The 21,083-nt window shown below is 42.7% G+C and overlaps 1 protein-coding gene across 1 annotated transcript in view; it reads right to left on the bottom strand.

Annotated features, from left to right (window-relative positions):
- LOC126253301 (pyruvate dehydrogenase E1 component subunit alpha, mitochondrial-like) overlaps positions 1-21,083 on the bottom strand; it is a 108,874-nt gene that overhangs the window by 32,008 nt on the left and 55,783 nt on the right. Inside the window, exons 3-4 of the mRNA XM_049954532.1 lie at positions 20,085-20,258; positions 9,165-9,383 (exon numbers count right to left, since the gene is read on the bottom strand). Coding sequence (XP_049810489.1) covers positions 9,165-9,383; positions 20,085-20,258 — 393 coding nt within the window. The remainder of the gene's footprint in view (positions 1-9,164; positions 9,384-20,084; positions 20,259-21,083) is intronic.

Below are 21,083 nucleotides of genomic sequence, written 5' to 3'. Positions count from 1 at the left end.
TCACGTGCACAGCGTACAATACATCGCCTATCTGCAGAACCGCAACAAGGCAACCCAACACATGCCTCTACTACGTGTTCTTGCCAACCTGCTCCTGTGTCGAGCATTCCAGCACCTGCTGTCGTTTTCGCATCACTGCAGCTGAATCTCCAAGACACAACTTCATGCACCCCTCCTGATTCTCCACACCGCGTGCCTCCTACACCATGCCTTTCATTGTCAACTACGGCCAAAGCCCCACCTATGCTGGCTTAGTTCATCAAGGTCAGTGAACCAACATTGCCTGCGGATACCTTCTTGACCCCTCTTTCCAACCCAGCTTTGCGAGTATCAGCCATCAGTAATGGCACTTGTCATTGAATTTGCACCAACAATGACTCACCTGTATGTTATCAGGCCAGGGGCCTTGTTGTTGTTGTTGTTGTGGTCTTCAGTCCTGAGACTGGTTTGATGCAGCTCTCCATGCTACTCTATCCTGTGCAAGCTTCTTCATCTCCCAGTACCTACTGCAACCTACATCCTTCTGAATCTGCTTAATGTATTGATGTCGTGGTCTCCCTCTACGATTTTTACCCTCCACGCTGCCCTCCAAAGCTAAATTTGTGATCCCTTGATGCCTCAAAACATGTCCTACCAACCGATCCCTTCTTCTAGTCAAGTTGTGACACAAACTTCTCTTCTCCCCAATCCTATTCAATACCTCCTCATTAGTTACGCGATCTACCCACCTTATCTTCAGCATTCTTCTGTAGCACCACATTTCGAAAGCTTCTATTCTCTTCTTGTCCAAACTGGTTATCGTCCATGTTTCACTTCCGTGCATGGCTACACTCCATACAAATACTTTCAGAAACGACTTCCTGACACTTAAATCTATACTCGATGTTAACAAATTTCTCTTCTTCAGAAACGATTTCCTTGCCATTGCCAGTCTACATTTTATATCTTCTCTACTTCGACCATCATCAGTTATTTTACTCCCTAAATAGCAAAACTCCTTTACTACTTTAAGTGTCTCATTTCCTAATCTAATCCCCTCAGCATCACCCGATTTAATTCGACTACATTCCATTATCCTCGTTTTGCTTTTGTTGATGTTCATCTTATATCCTCCTTTCAAGACACTGTCCATTCCGTTCAACTGCTCTTCCAAGTCCTTTGCTGTCTCTGACAGAATTACAAGGTCATCGGCGAACCTCAAAGTTTTTACTTCTTCTACTTGAATTTTAATACCTACTCCGAATTTTTCTTTTGTTTCCTTTACTGCTTGCTCAATATACAGATTGAATAACATCGGGGAGAGGCTACAACCCTGTCTCACTCCTTTCCCAACCACTGCTTCCCTTTCATGCCCCTCGACTCTTATAACTGCCATCTGGTTTCTGTACAAATTGTAAATAGCCCTTCGCTCCCTGTATTTTACCCCTGCCACCTTCAGAATTTGAAAGAGAGTATTCCAGTTAACGTTGTCAAAAGCTTTCTCTAAGTCTACAAATGCTAGAAACGTAGGTTTGCCTTTTCTTAATCTTTCTTCTAAGATAAGTCGTAAGGTTAGTATTGCCTCACGTGTTCCAACATTTCTACGGAATCCAAACTGATCTTCCCCGAGGTCCGCTTCTACCAGTTTTTCCATTCGTCTGTAAAGAATTCGCGTTAGTATTTTGCAGCTGTGACTTATTACACTGATAGTTCGGTAATTTTCACATCTGTCAACACCTGCTTTCTTTGGGATTGGAATTATTATATTCTTCTTGAAGTCTGAGGGTATTTCGCCTGTCTCATACATCTTGCTCATCAGATGGTAGAGTTTTGTCATGACTCGCTCTCCCAAGGCCATCAGTAGTTCTAATGGAATGTTGTCTACTCCCGGGGCCTTGTTTCGACTCAGGTCTTTCAGTGCTCTGTCAAACTCCTCACGCAGTATCTTATCTCCCATTTCATCTTCATCTACATCCTCTTCCATTTCCATAATATTGTCCTCAAGTACATCGCCCATGTATAAACCCTCTATATACTCCTTCCACCTTTCTGCCTTCCCTTCTTTGCTAAGAACTGGGTTGCCATCTGAGCTCTTGATATTCATACAAGTGGTTCTCTTCTCTCCAAAGGTCTCTTTAATTTTCCTGTAGGCAGTATCTATCTTACCCCTAGTGAGACAAGCCTCTACATCCTTACATTTGTCCTCTAGCCATCCCTGCTTAGCCGTTTTGCACTTCCTGTCGATCTCATTTTTGAGACGTTTGTATTCCTTTTTGCCTGCTTCATTTACTGCATTTTTATATTTTCTCCTTTCATCAATTAAATTCAATATTTCTTCTGTTACCCAAGGATTTCTATTAGCCCTCGTCTTTTTACCTACTTGATCCTCTGCTGCCTTCACTACTTCATCCCTCAGAGCTAACCATTCTTCTTCTACTGTATTTCTTTCCCCCATTCCTGTCAATTGTTCCCTTATGCTCTCCCTGAAACTCTCTACAACCTCTCGTTCTTTCAGTTTATCCAGGTCCCATCTCCTTAAATTCCCACCTTTTTGCAGTTTCTTCAGTTTCAATCTGCAGTTCATAACCAATAGATTGTGGTCAGAATCCACATCTGCCCCTGGAAATGACTTACAATTTAAAACCTGGTTCCTAAATCTCTGTCTTACCATTATATAATCTATCTGATACCTTTTAGTATCTCCAGGATTCTTCCAGGTATACAACCTTCTTTTATGATTCTTGAACCAAGTGTTAGCTATGATTAAGTTATGCTCTGTGCAAAATTCTACAAGGCGACTTCCTCTTTCATTTCTTAGCCCCAATCCACATTCACCTACTACGTTTCCTTCTCTCCCTTTTCCTACTCCCGAATTCCAGTCACCCATGACTATTAAATTTTCGTCTCCCTTCAGTACCTGAATAATTTCTTTCATCTCATCATACATTTCATCAATTTCTTCATCATCTGCAGAGCTAGTTGGCATATAAACTTGTACTACTGTAGTAGGCATGGGCTTTGTGTCTGTCTTGGCCACAATAATTCGTTCACTATGCTGTTTGTAGTAGCTAACTCGCACTCCTATTTTTTTATTCATTATTAAACCTACTCCTGCATTACCCCTATTTGCTTTTGTATTTATAACCCTGTAATCACCTGACCAAACGTCTTGTTCCTCCTGCCACCGAACTTCACTAATTCCCACTATATCTAACTTTAACCTATCCATTTCCCTTTTTAAATTTTCTAACCTACCTGCCCGATTAAGGGATCTGACATTCCACGCTCCGATCCGTAGAATGCCAGGTTTCTTTCTCCTGATAAGGACGTCCTCTTGAGTAGTCCCCGCCCGGAGATCCGAATGGGGGACTATTTTACCTCCGGAATATTTTACCCAAGAGGACGCCATCATCATTTACTCATACAGTAAAGCTGCATGTCCTCGGGAAAAATTACGGCTGTAGTTTCCCCTTGCTTTCAGCCGTTCGCAGTACCAGCACAGCAAGGCCGTTTTGGTTAATGTTACAAGGCCAGATCAGTCAATCATCCAGACTGTTGCCAGGGGCCTTAATGGTTCCAAACTTCTGTGTGCCAAGGAGATCGTTCAGGATCTGTTGGCTTCTGGCATCCTCCATCCCTCCGATAGAAACTGGCCTTCACCCATTCACCTTGTTCCTAAAAAGGACAGCACCTTACACATGTGTGGGGACTACAGGTCCTTTAACGCTTGCACCATTATCGATAACTACCCCATTCCTCATATAAAGGATTTCACACAATTACTACATGGTTCTAATTTTTTCTCTGTTTTACATTGTTCCAAGGCATACCATCAGATCCCTATGCATCCACCAGATATTCCTAAGATGGCCATCATCACAACCCTTTGGCCTATTTGAATTCTTTTACATGCCTTATGAATTGAAAAATGCTGTGCAAACATGGCAGCAGTTCATTGACTCCATTTTGCTCCCTCTGCCATTTGCTTATGCTTACTTAGATGATGTACTGATCTTTTCCTCCTCCACTGAGGAACATCAAGTTCACTTCGATGCAGTTTGTTTGGCCCTCATTGCCAATGATCTGGTGATCAACCATGATAAATCTCAACTGTGTTCCACACCATACCATCTCCGCCGACAGCTTCCGACCAACCTCCCTCTCCCTGAGAATAATGCTCAGCTCCATCATTTTCTGGGTATGGATAATTTTTATCGCCGCCATATTCCTCAGACTGCCTCTGTCCAAATGGACCTCTCCGACTCTCTCTCCTGTAAGAACACGACTGGGAAACTGAAGTTGGAGTGGAACAAACCCATGCTCGATGCATTTGGTAACCTTAAACAAGGCCATCACACTCGCCCACCCCGATCCTGAGGCCTGTGTCTCGAACACTACTGACGCCAGTGACTCAGCTGTGGGCACTGTTTTACAACAGCACACCGCTGACTCCACCCAACCCCTCTGCTTCTTTTCCAAGAAACTGACTAAATGGTCAGCTTTCGACCGTGAGCTCCTCGCAGTGTAAGAGGCGATTAAACATTTCCATAGTGACCTCGAGGGGCAACCTTTCACGATCTATACAAATCACAAGCCACTCGTGAATTCTGTTCGTAATCCTACTACGGACCTGCCACCGAGACATTTCCGCCATACGGACTACATCTGTCAGCACTCTTCCAACGCATGCTATATCCACAGCGTGGAGTACGTTGTGGCAGACTACCTTTCCTGCATCTGCATGCTAACTGTACTGGTGAATCTGGAAGAGCTCACCCTACTTCAGGCTGAAGACGATGATATACAGCAAATAATATCAGAAAACGAGTCATCGCTCTCTGTCCAACCCATTATACTACACGGGTCGACGATCCCTGTCCTTTGTGACACCACTGCGGCCACCCCCCACCTCCTGGTTCTTACCACTCTTCACCACGGCGTCTTTTACTGCCTTGCTCATCTTGGCCCATCCTGGAATGAGCCACGACACGGCTGTTTAAGGAGCGCATTGTCTGGCCCGGCGTGAAGCACGCTGCCGCACTTGGACCTGTGCGTGCATCCTGTGCCAGTGCAGTAAGATCGACAGGCACGCTCAACCTCCTTGGGTTATGTTTGACATTCCAAAGGGGCGTCTTCAGCACGTCCATAACCACGTCATAGGTCCCCTCACCCCTTCCGAGTGTTACAGATACATCTTATAGATCATTGACCACGTGACTGGCTGGGTCGAGGCAGTCCCTCTTTTTGACATCACGGCCGAGACAATCGCACGCTCTTTCATCTCAGCTTGGGTTCCTCATCTCGGCTGTCCCCTGTCTCTCATGACCGACCAGGGATTCCAGTTTGAGTCCATCCTCTTTGCACAACTCTACGAACTTTGCGATCTCTGTCACGTTGCCAAATTTCACACTATGATTTACCACCCACAGGCGAATGGCCTGGTCGAACTGTGGCACCACACACTCAAGGCTATGCTTATGTGCCACGGTGGCCTATGGTCCGAGGCCCTCCTGTGGGTCTTGCTGGGTACTCGCTCAGCCCATAGAGAAGACTGGAACGCCTGACTTGCTGAGATTCTATACGGCGAACCCCTCCTCCTTCCATCAGCCACTACTGTGGATCTTCCCTCTCTGGTTGAATGGGTTCGTACAAACGTCACACGCCTCTGCACCCCCGTTCCACGCCCTCACTCCACCCTGCTTGTGTTCGTCCACAAGGACCTTGCTTCGTGTGACTTTGTGATGCTGTGGGACAACACTGTGCGAACAGCCTCGCAGCCGCCTTATTCGGGCCCTCACCGCTTGCTATGTTGCGGTACGGACACATTCATCATCCACCTACACAGGCGCCCACAGACTGTTTCTGTTAATCGATTGAAACCGGCGTGGTCACTCACCCTCCTGCCTCCCGACGTTGCCGACCTGCCTTCAGCCTATGTGTCTCCACCTGCGCAGCCGTTGGAACCACAGGACCCTTGCACCGCAGATTCCGATGCGCTTACTTCTCGCGCCAGCCGCCGCCTACAACCACCGCGCTGGCACGAAGATTATGAATTCGTGTGATGAAGCTTCCCTCCGCCGTGCTCCCGAAATACCGGGTGAGGGGGGGAGGGGGTCTCTGTGGCGTCTCTGGCGCAGAGTGACCTATCTTTGACTGTTATTTCTTTGGACTGCTTTTGTTCTAGCTTCTTCTCGTCGTGTAACTTTTTCTTCTGCCACGTTTGTTCGTTTTGTCTCAGTGATTAATAAATGCAATTTCCATACTTTGTGTGTGTTATTACCGACCAACCATACGTGATAACCCCGAGTTCTATAATTTCTTAGTTTTGAGCGAGTTTAACGATGTTGCAGCGAGCAGGGACAAGAATGTCCGTTGTTGCATATATCGCCCTCTGAATGCGTGGAGCATAAACGCATCAACTTTCTCAACTCTTCCACTATCAGCGTTCACAAAATTCCTTTCTATTGCTACTTAAAAGTTGTAATTGCATTTTCCATCAGTAAATAGCTAAACTGTTCACAAAAAAGTACGCGAAAACCTCGGAATTTCGTCTAACGCTCCACAACACACGTACAGCATCGTCTTGCTCCTAGTTGTGACGTCAACAGAACATCAGCCAATAACAGAGCGTTTTCGATCACGTGACCAAAGCTTGATATTTCATGATTTATAAGCTTTAATTACATGAAAATAACTGATGTTTTGTGAGAATATTAACCGTAAATGTTATTCATATTTTATGATCAATCAGAATAACAACGTCTTGCTCCTAGTCTGTGACGTCACCAGAACATCAGCCAATAACAGAGCGTTTTCGATCACGTGACCAAAGCTTGATATTTCATGATTTATAAGCTTTAATTACATGAAAATAACTGATGTTTTGTGAGAATATTAACCGTAAATGTTATTCATATGTTATGATCAATCAGAATAATAACAGTCCAAACCATATTTTTAAAATTAGGAAAACAGCCTATTGTTGCTAAATACGAGCCAAAAACGGCTAGAATCTTCAAAACATTCGCTTTTGAAGCAAAAGTAATTACATTTATAAAAATATCTCTGTATTAGAAAGCCGAGCGAAGCATAAGAATGGGTGATTCATTAGAACCGATAAAAAGTTTTTAAGCATCAATGAAAGTGCCTATGATAATAACAACAGACAACAACAGAAATATATGCTTCTCATACATGAAATATTCAGCTGAATAAGCTGCAAACCAACACATATTCGAAAGTATTTCCTCAGAAACAAGCTGTAGTTTATGTCATTGAATCATTGTGGTTCAGCTCTTTTTAAATGTATTTCACTATAATACATGTGTCTTGGTAATTTAATTACGCATATAACGCAAAACTGTAAAACTATTTCGTTCATTATGTAGAAAATAACTGAAAACAATCAAATGGTTCAAATGGCTCTGAGCACTATGGGACTTAACGTCTAAGGTCATCAGTCCCCTAGAACTTAGAACTACTCAAACCTAACTAACCTAAGGACATCACACACATCCATGCCCGAGGCAGGATTCGAACCTGCGACCGTAGCGGTCGCGCGGTTCCAGTCTGTAGCGCCTTTAAGCTTGGCCACCCCGGCCGGCAACTGAAAACAATCATCATCCTTACGACGCATGTGACTGCTTTCTCACCGCTTGGAGCGCTAGTATCGCTCCAACTGTCAAATGGTAACAACTTTTGCACCAGAGAGTGTCGTGCCTGTTTATGTTAGGCTGTGACTGTACTCGAAACATCTTGGCTTCCGCTCCACGTGAAATGGCATCCCATGAAATTCCAGAAAAATCGGAAGAATACATATTGAAATGTTTACATCGGGTTTATTCTTATGATGAAGGCAGTGACATCAGTTGGTGTTAGTTTGTGGCAGTGTGGTGGAGGTGATGGTTCAAATGGCTCTGAGCACTATGGGACTTAACATCTGTGGTCATCAGTCCCCTAGAACTTAGAACTACTTAAACCTAACTAACCTAAGGACATCACACACATCCATGCCCGAGGCAGGATTCGAACCTGCGACCGTAGCAGTCGCGCGGTTCTGGACTGCGCGCCTAGAACCGCTAGACCACCGCGGCCGGTGGAGGTGACATAGTGAGTAGTTGGGAGAAGGTTCAGCCGGTTGAGAGTAGGATTGTCGATATTTTTAAAAATAGCAGGAATCTGATATATCGATATTTAAAAAAAATATCATTATCGGCCCCTAATTTACCTAAAAAGTATCGATATATCGACGGAAAAAATTTCGACGTACCGGCTTATGAAAACATCGGTTGCACATTGTAAATATACTGCCGGTTTTAGAGCTGTAAATTTAAGTACTGATTGGTTCTTAGATATTTTGGACATCATCAAGCTAGCAGTGTGCTTGTCCCCGTTAGAGCAAGAATTGAAAGGAAAACGATCCACCTGAACGCTTGCCTACAACCACTTTGCTATCAATGGTAACTGCATGTAAGTGGCACAAGAAAAGGCGTCCGATTCGATTCCGATTCCGATTTGTCTGCAACACTTCTTGTTGACTGCCCTGTTCTTTCATTTCTGAAAACGCTGGCAACCTAGCAGTTGTAGTGTCAAAATTGCGTGGTGAAGTTAAACGTTGCAGTTTGTGTTAGTAGCGCTGAGTACGTCAGCATTTCCCCTCATACGTCTCCGTCCACCGCAAAGACCAGTGTTGTAGTCTTGTCATTTAGATTTTTCTTCGTCATTTTCAGCAACTGTTTTTGAAGAATGCCGGTGTGAAGAAGTAGCACGCTAGTTGCGTTAAAAATTGGTTGTAACGCAACTGGTGTGCTATTTCTTCGCATCGGAAATCTTGTTATTCTATTCACACGGCCACCGCCAGGCGCAGTCGGACGTCTTCTTTGTGCCACCTATACTGGCTTTACACAGTCAAAGAGAAAGACTGCTCAAAAAAAGTAAGACTCCTTCAAACAGTGAAAGCAGAATTATGTTTTACTACAGTTTCAAAAGAACTGTTATTTACCGAAAATTTGGTAAAAAATACAATATAAATCAAAAATATCGGCACCCGATATTGCCATTCGACATCGATACATTGTAGAATATCGACCGATATTTATCGATGTTATTTGGAAAAATATCGATGAACCAATATATCAATCTTTCATCAAAAGCAGTAGTTGAGACGAGCGGCTGGAGCGACCGACCTGTGCGCCGACGATGCCGTTGCCGCCGTAGAAGTTGTGGGCGTACATGTGCATGGATCCGCCCTTGCCGCGCGCGCAGCCCGAGCGCCGGCCCGTCAGCTCGGCCAACACCCCCAGCGGCGGCACGCCCATCAGGTAGGTCCAGCCGTGCACGCGGTACGCCGAGATGACAGAGTCCTGCGGCCGCATCACACACCGCATGCCGACCGCCACCGCCTCCTGCAACAGTGCCGCCGAACGCATTGAAATCACTCTGAAAGTGGAGCCTCTCCAGAGGTCTAATCAAAAGCATCCGGACATCTATTAGTGGACATTATTATGGAATTTGTCCGCCATTAGCCTTTACGACGGCTGGAGCTCAGCTACCAACACTTTAATAAAGGTCTCTCAGTGCCTGTGGAGGAATAGTAGCCACTCTTCCTCGGGAGCCAAAACCAGAGAAGGTAGTAATGTTGAACACTGGGATATGGAGCGAAGGCGTTGTTCTGCTTGATCTCAAACGTGTTCCACTGGGTTTAGGACTCTCAGCAGGACAGTCTATTTCAGGAACATTATTGACCGTAAACCATTGTCCCACAGTTACTGGAGTGAAGTCAACACTCTGCTTCATCCCAAAGGTTTTCCACTGGGTTTAGTTCAGGACTCGGAGCAGGGAAGTCTGTTTCAGGAATATCATTAGCCTTAAACCATTGTCTCAGAGATACTGAAGCTACACCGACGTTTAGCTTCATCCCAAAGGTGTTTCACTGGGTTTCGGTCAGGACTCTGAGCAGTACAGTCTGTTTCAGGAATATCATTGGACTTAACCTATTGTCTCAGAGATGCTGCAGCTACATCGACGTTCAGCTTCATCCAAAAGGTGTTCCACTGAGTTTAGGTCAGGACTCTGTGTAGGGCAGTCTGTTTCAGGGATAATACTGGCCATAAACCATTGTCTCATAAATACTGGAGCGAAGTCGGCATTCTGCTTCATCCTAAAGGTGTTCCACTGGGATTAAGTCAGGACTCTCAGCAGGGCAGCATACTTCAGGAATATTATTGGCCATAAACCATTTTCTCACAGATCTTGGAGCTAAGTGGACCTTCTGCTTCATCCCAAAGGTGTCCCGTCCCACTAGGCTTAGGTCAGGACTCTGAGCAGGGCACTCTATTTCAGGAATATATTGGCCATAAAACATTGTCTCACAGATATTGGAGCGAATTCGACGTTCTCGTTCATCCCAGAGGTGTTCCACTTGGTTTAGGTCAGGACTCTGAGCAGGGCAGTCTATTTCAGGACTATTATTGGCCGTAAACTATTGTCTCACAGATACTGGAGCGAAGTCGACGTACTGCTTCAACCCAAAGGTGTTCCACTGGGTTTAGGTCAGGACTCTGAGCAGGGAAGTCTGTTTCAGGAATATCGTTGGCCTTAAACCGTTGTCTCACAGATACTGTTTTATGACAGGGTGTATTGTCATGCTGATATAATCATCGTTTCGCAACTGTTCCTCTACTATTCACAGTGCTGTAAAATTTATTTATATCGTTCGAATTTAACGTTTTCTTAAGCGCGTAGAACACGTCTACATGGTATTGTCGCCTCCTCTGTACTTCGCTGTTGGCAGTATACATGCTGATAGGTAGCGCTCCCAGGCGTTCGTCAAACCCAAATCCACCCAGCATCTTGCCGTGATACATCACCCATAAACTACTCGCTTCTAGTCGTCAACTTTCTAGTGATATCACTCTTTACACAATTTCACGCACCGCTGAGCACAGAATACAGAAATCTGTGTATTTTATTGTGCTAGCTGTACTTCTGGTTGCACTTTAGAACTCACAAGTGATCCCTTCTCCTGATTTCATGCGATTTTTTTACAACTACCCTTCGCAATGCTCGAAGGTCCCTGTCCGTTTTAGTACATGAGTTCTTCCTGGTCCCAGTTTAGCTTTCGTTGTTCCCTTGCGTTTCCACTTCTCAATCACACCACCAACACTCGACTTGAAGAGCTTTAGAATGTATGAAATGTCTCTGACAGATCTGTCACTCAGGTGATATCTAAGGATTCAATGTTATTGAGCTCTTCTGACCGACTCATACTCCTGTTATTGTTTCTCCACTGGCTACACAATATTCCCTGCCTCCTTTTACACTGAGGGGTGGAGGTCTGCCTCTAGTGACACCTAGTGGTCACTTACACATTACGTTGAGGTGTCCACATACTTTTCATCAGATAGCGTACAGCGCTACGTCAAACCTCACTTCGCCCTGGTCGCCGAATTTTATCATTTATCAGTTACCTCAGAAAATAATATTGACAGAAGGTATTAAATATGACAAGTCAGAATTTGCTAGAGGAGAAATACAAAGTTGAAGAAGTATGCATGATTATGAGACAGACAGACGCCACCTACATGGAAATTAAAGACGGGTTTTCTTAAAAGAGAATCGTCTCTATGACTACAAACAGCACAGATGGCAAGCCAGTACAAAGTAAAGAAGGGAAACACAGAACTTTGTAATGCGGGCAGCTGCAGCCGTTAACCTGCATATTGAATGGAAGTAAAATGAACCGCAAGACATAAGTAATAGGTGGTTTCTTTATTGTCATAACCGCTTTCTCTGGATTAAAACAGCATCCTCGAGAGAAAACAGTGTCACAATAGCGCATCAAGACGCCCCAACGTTCGCAATCAAAAATCAAACTCTTGAAGAGGGGAAGTCGTCAAAATAAGTAAAACAGCAACATACACCTGACTGCCTTCCGTGCTGTACCCTCGCAACCAGCAAAGGTACGCCACCGCGCTATTCGCCCAGATGTTCGGTTTTATTTATTTATTTTGACGACTTCTGCTCTTCCGAGGTTTGATTTTTGACTATGAGCGTTGGGGACATCTTGGGGCGCTAATGTGACACTGTTTCCGCCTTAGGGTGCTGTTTTAATGCAGCGAAACCGGTTGTGACAATAAATAAATTACCAGTTACCGATGTCTTGCGGTTCATTTTACTTCCTTTCATTAGAAACAAGTAAAAGCCAAAGAAATCAGTGCTGACATATGTGAATACTACTCAATCAATTATTTAATCAGTGATGGTTGCAAAATACTTACACGAATTATTTACAGATCAATCGAAAAACTAGTAGAAATCGACGTCGTGGAAGATCAGTTTGGGTTCTCGAGAAATATAGGAAGACGCGAAACAATATTGAGCCTATGACGTAGAAGACAGGTAAAGAAAGGCAAAGCTCCCCAAGATACTGTTATAGGCCCTTTGCTGTTCCTTATTTGTAAAAACGATTTACGAGACAATCTGAGCAGCCGTCTTGCGTTGTTTGCAGATGATGCTGTCGTTTATCGACTAGTAAAGTCATCAGAAGATCAGAACAGATTGCAAAACGACTTAGAAAAGATATCTGTGTAGTGCAGAATTGGCAATTGACTCTACATATTGAACAGAGTGAGGTCATCCACATGAGTGCTAAAAGGAATCCGTTAATCTTCGGTTACACGATAAATCAATCAAATCAAAATTCAACTAGGAATTACAATTACGAACAACTTAAATTGCAAGGAGCACATAGAAAATGTTATGGGAAAGGCTAACCAAAGACTGCCTTTATTGGTAGAACACTTAGAAAATGTGACAGATGCACTGGAGAGACTACCTATACTACGCTTCTACGTCCTTTTATAGAATACTGCTGCACTGGGTGGGATCCTTTCCAGATAGGATTGACGGAGTACATCGTGAAAATTCGGCACGTGTTTAGTATTGAGGAATAGGGGAGAGAGCGTCAAGGACGTGATACAGAATTTGGGATGGACACTATTACAACAAAGGCGTTTTTCATTGCTGTAGAATCTTTTCACGAAATTTTAATCACCAATTTTCTCCTCCGAATGCGAAAATATTTTGTTGACGCCGACCTACATGGGGTGAAACGATCATCATAATACAATAAAGGAAATCAGAGCTCCCACGGAAAGATACAGGTGTTCCTTTTTTACGCGCGCTGAGAGTTTGGAATAATAGAGAATTATTGTGAAGGTGGTTCGATGAACCCCCTGCCAGGCACTTATATGTGATTTGCAGAGTGTCCATATTGATGTAGATGAGATGTAGATGCACGTTTATAGATTTTTATAGACACAGAGAAAGCTTTTGACAGCGTTGACTGCAATACAGCCACTGAAATTCTGAAGGTATCAGGGGAAAAATACAAGTTCTTTAGAAATAACAGTTATAAGAGTCGAAGGGCACGAAGGGGAAGCAGTGGTTGAGAAGAAGTGAGACAGGATTGTAGCCTATCGACGATAATTCCAATCTGTACATAGAGCAAGCAGTAAAGGTAACCAAAGAAAATTTTGGAGAAGGAATTAAAATCAAGGAGAAGAAATAATAACCTTGAGGTTTGTCGATGGCATTGTAATTAATTCTGTCAGAGACAGCAAAGGACTTGAAAGAACAGCAGAACGGAATGGACACTGTCTTAAAAACGAGGATGTAAGATAAAAATCAACAAAAACAAGTGTAATGGAGTATAGGTGAACGCAATACAGCGATGTTGAGAGAATTACATCAGCAAATTTTACATGGATTTTACTTTTGGGAAGGTGACGATGACTGAAGTAGAGAGGATATAAAATGTAGACTAGCAGTAGCAAGAAAACCGTTTCTGAAGAAGGAAAATTTGTTATTATCAAACGTAAAGTTAAGTATTAGAAAGTTTTTCTAGAGGGATTTTTCTACAATGTAGACTCACATAGAAGTGTAACGTGGGCGATAAAGAGTTCTGGCAAAAGAGAACAGACGCTTTAGAAATGAGATACTACAAAAGAATGCTGAAGCTTAAATGTGTAGACCGTATGACTAATGGGGAGTTACTGAATCGAAGTGGGAAGAAAAGAAAATTTTGTGGCACAACTTGACTAAAAGAAGGGATCGCTTGGCAGGACACATTCTGACCCATCAAGGAGTCAACAATCTCATAATGGAGGGAAGTGTTGGTTTTGTGGGGGGGAGGTAAAAATAGTAGAGGTAGGGTACGGACTGACAGTAAGCACATTCAGATGAGTGTAGGCTGCAGTAGTTATGGAGAGTAGTGTGGAGAGCTCCACCAAAGCTCTCTTGAACTGAAGACCACTACATTGACAACAACACCCATTCATTATTCAGGTTAGCCTTATTGTCAGATCTGAGAGAAAACAATGAGGTTTGTCAGTTACTCAGAGACGCCAAAGGACGGAGAAGAGCAGTTAAACGCAATGCACAGTGTCTTCACAACAGGTTATAATATCAATATGAACAAAGGTAGAAAGTTAACAGAATCTTCCGTCGGTTCTTGATAGAGAAACATTATAATAAATGAAAAGCACCAGTTTGCTTTTGTTCTACAATATTACTTTTATTGTGTTAACCTGTTTTAGGCTTACAAGGACATCTCCAGACATTTACTGAGTATTGTTACCCAATACTCAGTAAACGTCTGAAGATGGCCTTAACAATATTCAGTAAATGTCTGAAGATGGCCTTGTAAGCCGAAAACCGGTTAACATAATAAAAGTAATATTGTAGAACAAAAGCAAACTGGTGCTTTTCATTTATTAAGGAAGAAAGTGGTAGTGGAATATAGTCTAACAGTGGGAATTCGATTAGAAAATGTGACACTGTGAGTAGCAGATGAGAGGAAATATGTCAACATAGTCGTTATTATAGATCAGAAGTAGCAAACGGGGAGACAGAAAAAATATTAAAACAAAATTTTACGCTATACGTGTTCGCAGTTCCACCATGTGATCGCCTACGATATTATAAGGAAAATAATTTTCGTCTCCAGGTGCTGTAAGTGGAAGTTAAAAATCGGAACAAATGTTATACTGAAAGTAACCTAGGAAGCCATATTGATTCCTGCTTTAACGTAAATTTTCTGGATATAGCGCTTGTAACGGGACATCCTCCTCCAGCATTACCTTTCCTCAACACTAGTTGTCGACACCAATATTATTTTTTGAATTTTGGACAGGTCAGTATAAACTCAGCTGCTTTTCTGGAAACTTTCATATAATTTTTATACACAATGTGTTGTATTTCAAGCAGAAATTTATGAAAAGGAATTAATTTATTTTCGATGTTACAATCGAAGGTATAGTTAAAATTTTTTTTTAAACATTTGAAATGAATGATTATTTGGCACACTTAAAATTTCTATTATTAATTACGCCATCTAGTACTGTTTAATATGTTTATTTCTAGATTCATTTATGAAATAATAATCGAAATTAATAGAAATTCATTTGTGAAGGAAACTTGTAAACCCTTTGGAATACTGTTATTTCGGCTGAGTGAGATAGTAGTAAGCATGCCTCTGATGTGATCGGACGTAGTTTTGTAATTTCTGCTTTGTTTTATGTGATAATTCGAAAGACTGTATGATATACTTAAATGTGCAACAAAAAAAAATTCTGCAACAATAATCTTCAAATTTATTTAGATCAATTCAACCATGAGGACCTAAAAGTCAGAATTTAAGCTTTAAGAATAAGTAAGACCTCTAGACAAGAAGAACTGGAGTCAACTCTACATGAAAAGCTAAGTATACTAGAAAATTTATTGTAATCTTCGCTCCTCTCAAATTTCATAAAAGACTTTGCTTATTGAGGACAATAGCTGGAATCAGGAAGGAGGGGGGAGATTACAAGCTGCGTCATATCGTAAAGTAAAAATCACTGAATGATATCGACATTTCGGCAAGGTTACAGCAGCCTTTATCTAAGTCTTTTCGGGTATTTTGTTGTCTAGGCGTATTTCGTCGTGACTCAACTACCGAGCTGCCGGTCACTGCCCTTCATCAGAGCCCAACAGACATAAACAATGTGAAACGCGAGCGTTACCATCGAGTTACTCCGGCTGCGCGACCCATGGCTCACGAGAGCAAAGAGGCCACACCGCATTCGCCGATGAATACCTGTCATGGTCCATTCTCTAAGGAGCAGTTTACAGCAGCAGATTACCATTCCCTCCACGACAGCAAATCAGTTACAACATAGTTTCCGTGGTTGAGAAAACATGATTTTCTGACTGCTTTAATGCGTCTCGACAAGTTTTCCTCTCCTGTGCCAACCCCTTCATTTCGAAGCAGCATTTGTTCACTGCCCACTCAATTACTTTTTGGATATATCCCCATCTCTGTCTTGCCCTGCATTTTTTGCTCTCTCCCGTCACCTCAAGTACCATGGAAGTCACTCCTCGATGTTTTACCACATGCCCTGTCATCCTATCCCTTCTTGTAACTATTGTCCTCCATACGTTCCTTTCCTGGCCGATTCTGTAGAAAATCTCATTTCTCATTTTTTTTCAATTAGCTTAGTTTTTATCGTCCTCCTGTAGAACGACATCTCAAACGCTTCGACTGTCATTCTTCCGGTTCTCTTAAACCAGGTCAGAATTGTCTAGTATCAGATAAAGGAGAATGGAAAAGAAAATTCAGGATCTGTTAGATTACATTCAGATCGGCTTTCAAAAAGGTAAGGTCACCAGAGGGACAGTTCTGACGTTGCAGCTGATGATGGAAGCGAGACTGAGAGAAAAATCAAGACACGTTCGTATGATTTGTTGGCTTGGAGAAAACGCTCGACAATGTGGAATTTTGCAAGCTGTTCGAAATTATGAGAAGAATAGGAGTAAACTGTAGGTGAAGACGGGTAACTTACAGTATGTACACGAACCAGAAGGGAATATGTTCAAGAAAAGGAGCTACAGTTGTGCATTTTTTATTAAAAGCGCGACTGATTTCGTAAATCAATTTGCATCATCGGGGGTAAATCTGAATAAAAAGAAGAAAAAGACCGTAAACAGTATTACGCAAAGACCGTATCACTCTGATAAAAAGTTTCCGCAAGACTGAATACTTACATTGCAGTGTTCAAGCCACTTTTACAGGCCGATCCCAATTCTTTCTTTAAAATTTGGGAAATTTCACAAGAAAAAAGGGATAGTTATGGACTAAAACGCGGCAATGAAACTGGAACCTGTGAACAAATGGGATGAGAGAAAAGATTATAAAGAAGCATCGGAAAGAGGGCGAAAGACGAAGTATAGAGTAAACAGTTGAAGCCGCGCCGAGACGGAACGCCTCACTCTGACAGGATATCAAAACAAATAACTGAGGACGTAGCTTGCAAGTGCTACTCTGAGATGAAGAGGTTGGCACAGGAGGCCAATTCGTGGCGGACCGCATCAAACCATCCAGAAGACTGGCGACAAAAATAAAGAAAAGCATATTCGTCGTAACTCAAGTAACATACACGGACGAATTTGAATTTTGCGGTATTTTGTCATATGACGGTTGGTAGGAGTGGCTTTTTTTATGTCTGTTACATGCGATCATTCCCATTAGTAGCATGATAGCTTTTGTATGGCGAGCATTGTTGTTTGATGTTTATCTGCATCATGGAACAGATGACAACTGAGCAACATATCAAAGTGAGAAAAAATTATTACAAAAACAGTGCAAGTTCCAAGACAACCGTCCGTGAATTGCGTGTGACACTCGGACATAATGCTGCTCCAACCGAATCACCAGTTCGGAAGTTGATCCGTAAGTTTGAGACCACTTTTGTTTCAAACGTTAAGAAAACATGACTACTGCTTTCCGTACACAAGAAAACATTGCTGTCGTGCGTGATAATGAGGCCACGCCCCAGAAAAGCGGTTCGCCGATGAACTCAACAATTGAATTTACCGCCAAGTTCACTGAATGAAATCCTTTCAAATGATCTGAAAATACATGTGTACAAGATTCACCTTACACGAGAGTTGGAGCCTGCAGTTCATGGAAAGAGACTTCGATTTGTTCAATGCGCTTTGACTCGACAAGCGGAGAAGATGAGGAGCAATTCCACGTCAGTGGGTACGTCAATAAGCAGGGTAGCGAAAATCCGCTAGTGACTGTGGATGATGAGATGCATCCACAACGCACGACTGTGTGGTGCGGCTTCTGAGCAGGAGGAGTGATCGGCTCGTACTTTTTTGAAAATGATGAGGGAGCTGCCGTCACTGTGAACGGCGACCGTTACCGAAACGTGCTTCCTGACTGGTTTTCCCCTCTTATTGAGGAAAATGACGATTTTTGGTATCAACATTATGGTGCAATATGTCACACATACCGTGAAACATTTTCTCTGCTGAATGTAAAATTTCCTCAAAAAATTATCTCTTTACGTGGCAACAAGAAATGGCCTGCCATATCATGCGATCTTACTTCTTGTGACATTTTTGTGGGGATTTGTGAAGTCAAAAGTGTATGTGAACAAACCACAAACGGTACAACAATTGAAGAATGAAATAATTAAAGGGGTTATTAACGGCATCCCACCAGATATTTCTGAACGTGTCATCATGAACTTCAATGAACCAACCCACTGCTTGTGCAGCGCGGCCTTCAGTAGGCATACGGAGGATATAATATTTCATACATACGAGGTGTGGCTAGAAAAAAACCGGACTAGTACTTGTGAAACAATAAAACGAATGCAATAAGGCTGAAAGCCGCGTGGCCTGTCACCTGACTCTCGCTCCGCCTACTGCTCGAGTTTCATCTGCCTCCTGCGCTCAGTCTGCCCGTGGCGTCTGTTTTAAGTAGTTGACGTTTTGTCTGTGCGTCGGAAAATGTTGAGTGTACAGAAAGAACAGCGTGTTAACATCAAATTTTGTTTCAAACTAGGAAAATCTGCAAGTGAAACGTTTGTAATGTTACAACAAGTGTACGGCGATGATTGTTTATCGCGAACACAAGTGTTTGAGTGGTTTAAACGATTTAAAGATGGCCGCGAAGACACCAGTGATGACACTCGCACTGGCAGACCATTGTCAGCAAAAACTGATGCAAACATTGAAAAAATCGGTAAACTTGTTCGACAAGATCGCCGTTTAACAATCAGAGCAGTGTCTGAGTTAACAGGAGTTGACAAGGAAAGTGTTAGGCAGATTCTTCATGAAAGTTTCAACATGAACAAAGTGTGTTCAAAAATGGTTCCAAAGTGTCTCACAATTGAACAGAAGGAACGCCGAAGAATGATTTGTTCTGACATCCTGGAAAACATTGAAAGTGATCCCACCTTCTTACAAAATGTTATTACTTGCGATGAATCGTGGTTTTTTACTTACGATCCCGAAACTAAACGCCAATCGATGCATTGGAAAACTCCTGGTTCTCCACGACAAAAAAAAGCACGAATGTCAAAATCGAAATTCAAGGCAATGATGATTGTTTTTTTTTTGACATCAAAGGGATTGTGCACATTGATTGGGTACCAGAGGGACAAACAGTGAATCAGCATTACTACATTAGCGTCCTGGCTACCCTACGTGAGCGAGTACGGAGAAAACGGAACGATTTGTGGAGAAAAAAGTCATCGATCCTTCACCAAGACAATGCCCCAGCTCACAGTGCGTTGTCAGTGAAGACGTTTTTGGCAAAACACAACATTCCCATCTTAGATCATCCACCCTACTCACCTGATTTGGCCCCCTGTGACTTTTTTCTTTTCCCTAAAGTCAAGTCAGCTTTGAAAGGAACTAGATTTGAGACTGTTGAAGCAGTAAAAGAAAAAGCGACGGAAGTAATGTATGGACTTACCGAAAATGATCTGCAGCATTGCTATGAACAGTGGAAAATTCGTATGGAGCGGTGTAGAGACCGAGGAGGAGAGTACATTGAAGGAGATAACATGAAATTATAAATAATTGTAAATAAATGTTTTTTCCAGCATCAGTCCGGTTTTTTTCTAGCCGCACCTCGTAAATGGGAGAAGTTACTTAATGTGTTTGTAAAAAAATTACGTTTTCAATAAATTGTGTATGTTCTATAGCACTTTAATATTCGTCCCTTCTTCCCGGACTTCTGGGAATGGCGGTCAGTGACGAGTTGTCCTGACCTGTCCAGAGTAGAGGTGGCAGAACCCCCGGATGATCTTCTCCTTGTAGAGGTTGCCGGCAGCGGTCTCGAGGCGTCGGATTGTCTGCATCTGCTCGAAGTACTGCAGCGCATCTTCCCTCGTCAGCTTCACATTGGTGGACGGGCCCTGGTCCAGGCGGTGCAGCCGGCATTCCTGTGACAAGAAGAGCTATGCGTCACTCACCGCGGAAGCACCACGCACAGGAATATAAGCGACACTCTGGCTACAATCTGGAAGTCCAAGGAATCCGAAATGCTGCTTATTTACGTAATAGACCACTCAGTCAACCTGTTCAATGGTACTTCTTATCAGAAGGTGAAAAGTTGGACAGTGCTGACCCTAAACAAGAAGTAAATTGTGTATTGTCATGCCTTTCCAGATTTAAGCAAATACCACCACCAATGACAGGAAATGTTGCTATTTCGTCTCTGTACACATAGACTTTCAGTTTTTAAAGTGAAGTATTCACAAAGTTCAACAGAAATTTTGAATAGCTTGTTAACTCATGCTGTGGTTTTTGTAGTTTCTGTACTTTATAATATGACTGCTATCCTTCTACAATTTTACCGATAACGAAAACTTATTTACTTCGAAAATCACTCCTGGGATGTTAAATTGTCGTGAATTATTTTACTCTGTGCGAAAGACTGCGTACAGGGCTATTACAAATGATTGAAGCGATTTCATAAATTCACTGTAGCTCCATTCATTGACATATGGTCACGACACACTACACATACGTAGAAAAACTCATAAAGTTTTGTTCAGCTGAAGCCGCACTTTAGGTTTCTGCCGCCAGAGCGCTCGAGAGCGCAGTGAGACAAAATGGCGACAGGAGCCGAGAAAGCGTATGTCGTGCTTGAAATGCACTCACATCAGTCAGTCATAACAGTGCAACGACACTTCAGGACGAAGTTCAACAAAGATCCACCAACTGCTAACTCCATTCGGCGATGGTATGCGCAGTTTAAAGGGGAA

The sequence above is a fragment of the Schistocerca nitens genome, chromosome 4 (assembly GCF_023898315.1).
Source record: "Schistocerca nitens isolate TAMUIC-IGC-003100 chromosome 4, iqSchNite1.1, whole genome shotgun sequence".
Classification (NCBI taxonomy): Eukaryota; Metazoa; Arthropoda; class Insecta; order Orthoptera; family Acrididae; genus Schistocerca; species Schistocerca nitens.
This window is presented reverse-complemented; position numbering and strand designations above follow the sequence as displayed.